Here is an 8,624-nt window from a genome sequence, read left to right as displayed (position 1 = left end):
AACCGTTTCTCCCATAAAACTGCCGGAACAGGAAAGGAGTGCGTTTCAAATACGTTTACTGAATTTGTATCACCTTATCTAACCCTCCGACCCTAGCGCATTTCCTTCTGCCTGCACCCCACGAAGCTCTACCAGAAAACGTCGGTTACCGATTCCTCTCCCATCCAAACCACTTTATTCAGAAATATAAAGTCAGCTCTACTCAAGAAACTGCACTTGGGGGGCCACAAGAATCGGGTCGAAAAGTCTGAGTCATCTAATTCCATTACCATATTATAAGTAGAAGACAGTTCTTGCTAATCGATGTATTAGCACCGCCTACGACACCCGCGAGGACCAACACACTTAGCGGAGTGGGAAGCCGGTGGGGGTGGGGCACTCTTCCCCACCTCCCTCCCCTCCCCCCGCCGTGGCGTCTGACGTCACGCGCGTCGGCGGCCGCGGAGCAGCGCCGGGAACCAGGCGGGCCGCAAACTGGGTAAGACCGGGAGAGAACGCGGGCGGTCGCGGTCTCCGAGGCGCCGTGGAGCGCAAGGCCGCGCGGGGTCGCGCCGCTCTCCGCGGTTGAGCCTCGGGCAGCAGACCCTTCCCCCAAGGCGTTGGTCTAGGGCCCGCTGCGCATTCGCCAAGCGGGAGGGTCCCCAGATGCGGGCGTTAGTGGAGGCTGGCGTTGGGGAGTTGTCGCTGCGTAGCTGGCCGAAAAGCACGTCCTTGGCGCCGCGCAGGCCGCCTCGCTAGTTGCGCACGGCTCTCCGGGGAGGTGGAGACACTCGCCTCTGGCCCACCCTTGACCGTCCCCCACCCCCGCCACCCTTCCTTCCTTCCTTCCTTCCTTCCTTCCTTCCTTCCTTCCTCCCTTCCTCCCTTCCTCCCTTCCTCCCTTCCTCCCTTCCTCCCTTCCTCCCTTCCTCCCCTTCCCGCCCCTGCTTAACGACTGGCGCCTCCAGTCAGGGGAAGGTCGGAGGCTGTAAAACCCCTGAACGAAAATCGCCCCCCGGGAGTCTTTAAATCAGTTTTCTTTGAAAGGCAGCAAAGTAAAATAAGTGTTTCTCTATTTAGGTGTGAAGAGAAAAAAATGACACTCCAATGGGCAGCAGTTGCAACCTTTCTTTATGCTGAAATAGGACTCATTTTAATCTTCTGTCTACCTTTTATTCCTCCTCAGAGGTAGGAAACCTCCCAATTGTTAATAATAAATCAGTAGCTCCCTTAGACTGCTTAGTGTTTAATGTTTAATGGTAATTTTACTACTTTTTTCCCCCACACAATGAATACATGTTAAAAGTGCTGAATATGAAAAGTATCAGAACCATACATTAGCATTAGTTTCTTAGTAAAGGACCTTACAAGGTCTTTAAGTACCAAGTATTTTAATCAAAGCATTGGCTCATTTTACCCCTGTAATAATCCACTTATTGGGAATTCAGTTCTACATCCAGAAACTTGCTAGTATGAATGGTGAAATACACTAGTAATAAAAATGTCGCAATACATTTGTTCATACACATGGCATTAAAAAAAAAAAAAAATCTCGCGTTAGCGAAATCCTGGAGATAACCTACTGAAGTTTGGTAAGATCCCATGACTGGAAAAGACTTGTGAAAGCTTTTACCTTTGCTCAGGGTTCAGGTAGTCTTTCACAACTCTTAACTTGCTTCTTACCTACCTGAATTTCTATTCATTTGTGTCTTTGTCTATCAGCTATGCCATCACTTTTTTCTTCCTTACTAAAGAAAAAAATCGAACCATACTATAGGAAGGGGCCTTAGACATAGTTTTATCCAGCCCACTCATTCTACAGGGTAAGTAGTCTGACCTGGGTAATCTGGGCAATCCAGGCAGATTCCAGACAAGAATCCAGCTTTCAAGCTAGTGTTCTTCATCACCCTACCACTCGTCCTCTTGATTTTGTTTAAAATCCTTAATAACACCATTTAGATTTTAAGTAGTGTTTGTAAGAATTTGAAAGCAAAAATATTTTTGTCAATTGGTCTTTTATCTATCAAAATGATACATAAATTATGGATCTTTTTCTTCCTGTCAAATATAATTTTTTTCCTATCCTGGTTATGTAGCAATTTGATAGATTGTGTATCTGTACACATATTTTATAAATATACCTTCATATACATAAGAAAATATGGCATATTTGTACATATAATCATTTACAATATGTCCTTATGGTATGTATCCACATCTTTGTTGTTGTTTTCCATTACAGTTGACATACAACATTAATTTTAGGTGTACAGCATAGTGATTAGACATCTATATAACTTAGGAACTGATCACTCCAGTAAATCAAATACCCATCTGACACCATACACAGTTGTTACAATATTATTAACTATAATCCTTATGCTATACTCTAAACCCCATGACTGTTTCATAACTACCAGTTTGTGCTTCTTAATTCCTTCCCATTTTTCACACACACACACACACACACACACACACACACACACACACACACACACTCGCAACCATCTGGCAATCACCAGTTTGTTCTTTGTATCTGAGTCTGTTTCATTTTGTTAGTTTATTTTGTTCTTTAGATTTCACATATAAGTGAAATTATATGGCATTTGTCTTTCTCTGTCTGACTTCCTTAACACAACACCCTCCAGGTCCATCCATGTTGTTGCAGATGGCAAGATATCATTCTTTTTTTATGGCTGAGAAATATACTTTCGTATATAAGTACTACTACTTCTTTATCCATTGATGAACACCCAGATTGCGTCCATATCTTGGCTATAGTAAATAATGCTTCAATGAACATATGGATTCACATGTCTCTTTGAAGTAGTGCTTTGGGTTTCTTTGGGTAAATACCCAAAAGTTTGATTACTGGATCCTTCTTTGTCTCTTATCATAGCCCTCATTTTAAAGTCTGTTTTGTCTGGTATAAATATTGCTACTCTAGCTTTTGTTTGTTTCTTTCTATTTTCATGAAATATCTTTTTCTATCCCTTTACTTTCAGTCTGTGTGTGTCTTTAGAACTGAAGTGAGTCTCTTGTAGGCAGCATATGTAAGGGTCTTGTTTTCTTATTCAGCCACCCTATTTTTCGATTGGAGCATTTAATCCATTTACATTTAAGTGATTGTTGATATGTAGTTATTTCCATTTTAGTATTCATATTTTTTATCTTTTTTTTTCTTCTTAAAGAATTTTCTTTAACATTTCTTGTAATACTAGTTTGGTGGTGATGAACTCCTTTAGCATTTTCTTGTTGGGGAAGCTCTTTATCTGTCTTTTGATTCTAAATGATAGCTTTGCTAGGTAGAGTAATCTTGGTTGTAGGTCCTTGCTTTTCATCACTGAGTATTTCGTTCCAGTGTCTTCTGGCCTGCAAAGTTTCTGTTGAGAAATCAGCTGACAGTCTTATGGGAGCTCCTTTGTAGGTAACTAAATGTTTTTCTCCTGCTGCTTTTAAGATTTTCTCTTAACCTTTAACCTTTGGCATTTTAATTATGGTTAAAATGTGTCTTGGTGTGGGCCTCTGGGTTCAACTTGTTTGGGACTCTCTCCACTTCTTGGGCTTGTATGTCTATTTCCTTTGCGAGGTTAGGGAAGTTTTTTGTTATTTCTTCAAATAGGTTTTCAACTCCTTGCTCGCTCTCTTCTTGTTGTACCTCTATGATACAAATATTGGTATGCTTGATGTTGTCCCAGAGGTTCCTTAAACACTCCTCATTTTTTTGGATTCGTTTTTCTTATTGCTGTTGTAATTGGATATTTTCTGCAATTTATTTTCCAAATCACTGATTGGATTCTCTGTTTCATCTAATTTACTGTTGATTCCTTCTAATGTGTTCTTTATTTCAGTTATTATATTCTTCGCTTCTGACTGGTTCTTTTTTTATGTTTTCTATCTCCATTTTTATATTTCCTGTCTCTTTGTTGAAGTTCTCACTGAGATCTTTGAGTGTCCTTATAACCAGTGTTTTGAACTCTGCATTGGGTAGATTGCTTCTCTATTTCGTTTAGGTTTTTGTTTTTTTGTGTTTTTTTTTTTTCTGGAGCTTTGTTCTGTTCCTTCATTTGGGACATGTTTCTTTGTCTCCCCATTTTGACTGCCTCCCTGTTTGTTTCTATGTATTAGGTAGAGGTGTTATGTCTCCTGGTCTTAGTAAAGTGGCCTTATGTAGTAGGAGTCCTGTGGGGTCCAATGGCACAGTCTCCCTGGTCACCTGAGCTGGGTGCTCCAGTTGTGTACCTTGTGTGGATTATGTGTGCCCTCCTGTTGTCGTTGAGCCTTGGTTGCTGTTGCCATGTCAGTGGGAGAGATTGACCCTCAAACTGATTGGTTGTAAGGACTAGCTGTGACTACAGTGGAGGAACTCTTGTGCGGCGGCTGGCTATATAGAGCAAGATTTGTTTTAGCAGGGCTTTGGTGCCTGCCCAGTTTGCCTTTTGGATGTGTCATTTGTGGAGGTGGTCGGATGGTACTCTGGTGTGGTCTGAAGCTAGCCACCAGGTTTATTGGTCCTAGGGCCTCTTGGGAGGGGCTCTGGTGCAGACCAAAGTCAGCTGCTGCCTATGCACTGTCTGGGGCAACTTGTTTGAGCTGCAAAGTGACTTACAGATGGTTGCCACTTGTGCTGGGCTTGGAGGTGCCTAGGAGAAGCTAAGCTGCCGACTGAGGCTGGCTGGCGCTAGTGCCGGGCTTGGGGTTGCTTAGCAAGAGGTATGGGGCATGCAGAGGCCTGATGCTGCTTGTTTGAGGTTTATGAACCTTAGCCAAGACAGGCTGTTTGTATGGAAAAGCCACTAGAAGTGGCTTGAGTGGTCCTGCAAGTGGGGTGGGGCACGGTCTCAGGGCATGGCAACTGGTGTTAGCCAGTTTGATAGAGACTCAGACATGGTGCCTGCCTGTGTCTGCATGCAGGGAGAGGAGAGGGATCAACCAAGGAACAATGACTTCTGTCAGTACTCTGTCTGGGAGAGAGCTGCCCCTCTAGCCCTTGCCCTGAAGCCAGACAGTTTAGTTCCTCCTTGTATGTGCCTCATGCCTTTTGAGGTACAGTCTCAGCAATGGAGTTCAGAGCGAGTGCGTCTGTCAGTAAGTCCATGCATAGGTCCTTTAAGAAGGATGCCTGGGACTCCAGCAGCCTTGATCTCACTCAGCCACAATCTCCCTGGTTTTCACAGTCAGAAGTGTGGGGACTACTCTTCCTGACACTAGAACCTTGGGCTTGGGAGACTGATATGGGGCTCGGACACCTTGGTACTTGGGAGACCTCCAAAGCCAAGATATCCCTCCCAATTTTTAACACCTCATGTGGGTATGGAACCAGTTCATTCGAGTCTCTCCCCCTCCTTTCAGTCTCAAGATGGCTTCTTATGTATATCCTTTTGTTCAGCTAGAATCTTGTTCTGTAGTTTAGTTGTAATTTTGATGTGGTCATAAGAGCAAGCAGGCATTTATTTACCTGCTCCACCTTCTTAATTGGAACCTCTATATCCACATCTTTTTTATCTTTTTTATGTGTATCGCCATAATCTTCAAAGAAAAGGCTTCAGTTTTTATTTCATTTGGCTCTCTGTTCTCACGTAATCCACGAGTTAGACACACTCAGAGGTCAGACTGCCTGAGTTTATATCCCAACTCTGCATGTTACTGTGTGACCTTGGGCAAGTTATTGATAAATAACTCTCTGGTCAGTTTCCCCATTTGTAAAATGGAACTAATCTACTATCCACCTCATATAGTAATTGTGGTGATTAAATTAGCTAAAACATGTAAAAGTGCTTAGAACGATAGTACAATAAGGATTCAATATGTAGTAGCTAACATTAGCTCTTTCTTGAATTGAGTCTTATTATAAACCGGTAGTTGTTCCCTGTAGGGGGTCTCTTGTTTTTCTTTTTATACTGGCTCTTGAAATGTTCATTTACATTTGGACCAAGATCAAGGTATTACCACTTATGTTCTCTTTCTAAAAATATAAAATCTTTGCAATTTAAAATTTGAATAGTATTCTTGGAATTGAGCATAGAGGCAAAAGAAACTACTTCATCTATATCTGTCTTCCTCTCCTCACCAATTTCAAGCCATTACTTAAAGTTGTTTTCAAAACCTATTGGTTAATAATTAGTCCTAATTTTAAAGAAAAACTTTTTTTAAGTTGTTTTTAAAGTTAAGTACTTACTACCTGTGTGTGTGTGTGTCCCCCTACTCCTCAAATGTTTCTAATTGTTAGACCAAGAGATCTTTGTTACTTCTGAGTTGTTACCCTGACTAGGGGAAAGAGAATGATAGCTTATATCAGCAATATAATATTTTACTATAAGAATTCCTTTTTAAGAGTTTGATCATATATCTTTCCTTTAAAAGTTAGTTCACTGTAGAATATTTGAACCACCAGATAGAAGATAGTCAAATGTCAGGTTATTAAATTTAAAAGAAATTGTTCTTTATTTTATGAGACTTTCTTATGAATTGATAATTCTCTGATATGACATAAAAAATTAAACTGCTGTAATTCTTTTTACTCACTACATAATTACCAAAATGTTAATTCAGTATTTAGAAAATATTTCAAAACATTCTTTTGATTTTTTTATACCTAATGTAATTGTATTGCGTTACAGATGGCAGAAGATTTTTTCATTTAATGTCTGGGGTAAAATTGCAACTTTCTGGAACAAAGCTTTCCTTACTATTATAGTCCTATTGATTGTTCTGTTTCTAGGTGAGTACTAAATTACTAGATTGGTAAGTACTAGGTTACTAGACTGTTTCTAGTTATGTTAAGTACTGGAGTACTAGATACCTCCTTTAAATAAGCTTACCCTAGTTTTTATTAATGAATTTATTGATTTTTAATTAATTTGATGTTGCTATTAACATACAGTTGACTTTGTGTAGTATATTGCCAGTGTATAGAGCAAATATTGATATATCGATAGTTGATAGATGTTACCATAATATATGCAGAAACATAAATTTCAGCAGAGTGCAATAGCTCTTAACCTCTTTTAAGTTGTTTTAAAATTTAAATATACCAATGCATAGCCCACTTTTCAGAGTTACCAGTTATACAGTTCTTTGTTACTGTGGTGTCCCAAGCACCAGGGGCTTAGCTGGTGCTTAGGGAAGCATAGAGAAATAGAATCATTAGGCCCTCAAAAGGAGTCTTAGATGCAGGATATGAATCTTGATTGGATCCCAGTTAACTAAGAGCACAGACATATGGGGACTGCTGCAAAAATTTGGATATGAACTGGTTATTAGATAATATTAGGGAATTTTTGTTAACCTCATTTGTAGTAGCATTGTCGTCGTTATACAGCATAACTATATGCCAGTTTTTGAAATTAAAGTTTTATTCGAATGTAATCATGCTCATTTGTTTATGTATTGTCTATGCATGTTTCCATGGATAGCTACAGGGTAGAGTCATTGTAACAGACACTGTATGGCCTAAAACATTCACTATCTACCCTTTCACAGAGAAAATTATCAGCACAAGTTATATGCGACTATGTCATTATTCTTAGGAGCTGCATGCTAAAATATTTAGAAATAAAGTGTCATGATATTTTCAACTTACTTTCAAATGGTTAAAAAAAGATAAAGCAAATATGGGGAAATGTTAGCAATTATTGAATCTAGGTGGTGAAATATGGGTGTTTCTTACACTGGTTTTTCAGCATGTTCGAAATTTTTGTAATAACAAGTATCTTAGAAATTAGAAGTAAACCTTTATTGTTCTTATCAAACCAGAAATCCCATGAGATAAATAATTATATTTTTTAGAAGAAGTAGCTGAGCTTAAAGAATTAAGTAACTTGTCTGATCACCCAGCTACTTCCTGGCACTTTAGCTTTTGATACACATATGTTTTCCCTCAGAATTCCCTCAGAGTTGTTGTGTTGTGCATTAAGTTTTACAAGGGCCAACATGGAACCATAACCACCATGTATTCCACTATTTTGTGAGAAAATGTTTCCCAGGTTTATAACACCAGCCTCTGAAGTGGATTTCTCTTTGTGAAACTGAGACCAACTGGTGTGAATAGATATGAGTAGCTAATTGTATCAGAGTATGAACTGGTTTCTGCCTCATTTAAAAATGTCAGTATTTGTCTCATGGTACATTATGTTAATGTTATGAATTTCCAGCCATGTAAGAAATAACACTAAGCTCGTAAAAAATAAGGAAATTGGGTTTCAACTTTGCCACCAGCTAACTAAATGACATTTGGAATAGCATTTCCTCTTAGTTCAGTTTATGCATTTGCAAGATAAAGGGAGAGAAGGAAATAATTTCTGGAGCTTCTACTAGCTCTAAAATGTGTTGTGATCTCCTAACTCTAAAATTTATCACAAGAATTACTACTGCAAACTGCCACATATCCATATGAGGAAAGGGAATTTATAATGAAATATAGGGTTGTTTCAGAGTACTCCAGAGAAGGAAGGAAGCCAAATTCCAGAGAGGGACTAGTCCTCAGAACTGAAGTGTCCTTTTTCTGTCCCTGCATTTCCCCCTGGGTCTGTGTTCTTCATTCTTCCTCATTTCCATGTATTTTCATCCTCAATTGCCAACACAGAAAATGGGCACCACACAGCTGCCAAGTTATCACTCCAGCAATATGCAAGGATTACTTAGCC

At 39.6% G+C, this 8,624-nt stretch overlaps 1 protein-coding gene across 1 annotated transcript in view; it reads left to right on the top strand.

Moving 5' to 3' along the window:
* Positions 1-373: 373 nt before the first annotated feature.
* The window catches only part of BCAP29 (B cell receptor associated protein 29), a 46,201-nt gene continuing 37,950 nt past the window's right edge, over positions 374-8,624 (top strand). Inside the window, exons 1-3 of the mRNA XM_011372492.2 lie at positions 374-478; positions 1,060-1,167; positions 6,600-6,700. Coding sequence (XP_011370794.1) covers positions 1,076-1,167; positions 6,600-6,700 — 193 coding nt within the window. The 5' untranslated portion in view covers positions 374-478; positions 1,060-1,075. The remainder of the gene's footprint in view (positions 479-1,059; positions 1,168-6,599; positions 6,701-8,624) is intronic.

Source organism: Pteropus vampyrus, unplaced genomic scaffold (genome assembly GCF_000151845.1).
Source record: "Pteropus vampyrus isolate Shadow unplaced genomic scaffold, Pvam_2.0 Scaffold208, whole genome shotgun sequence".
NCBI classification, from domain to species: Eukaryota; Metazoa; Chordata; class Mammalia; order Chiroptera; family Pteropodidae; genus Pteropus; species Pteropus vampyrus.
Note: the sequence above shows the minus strand (reverse complement) of the source record. Positions and strands in the feature narration are given on the sequence as shown.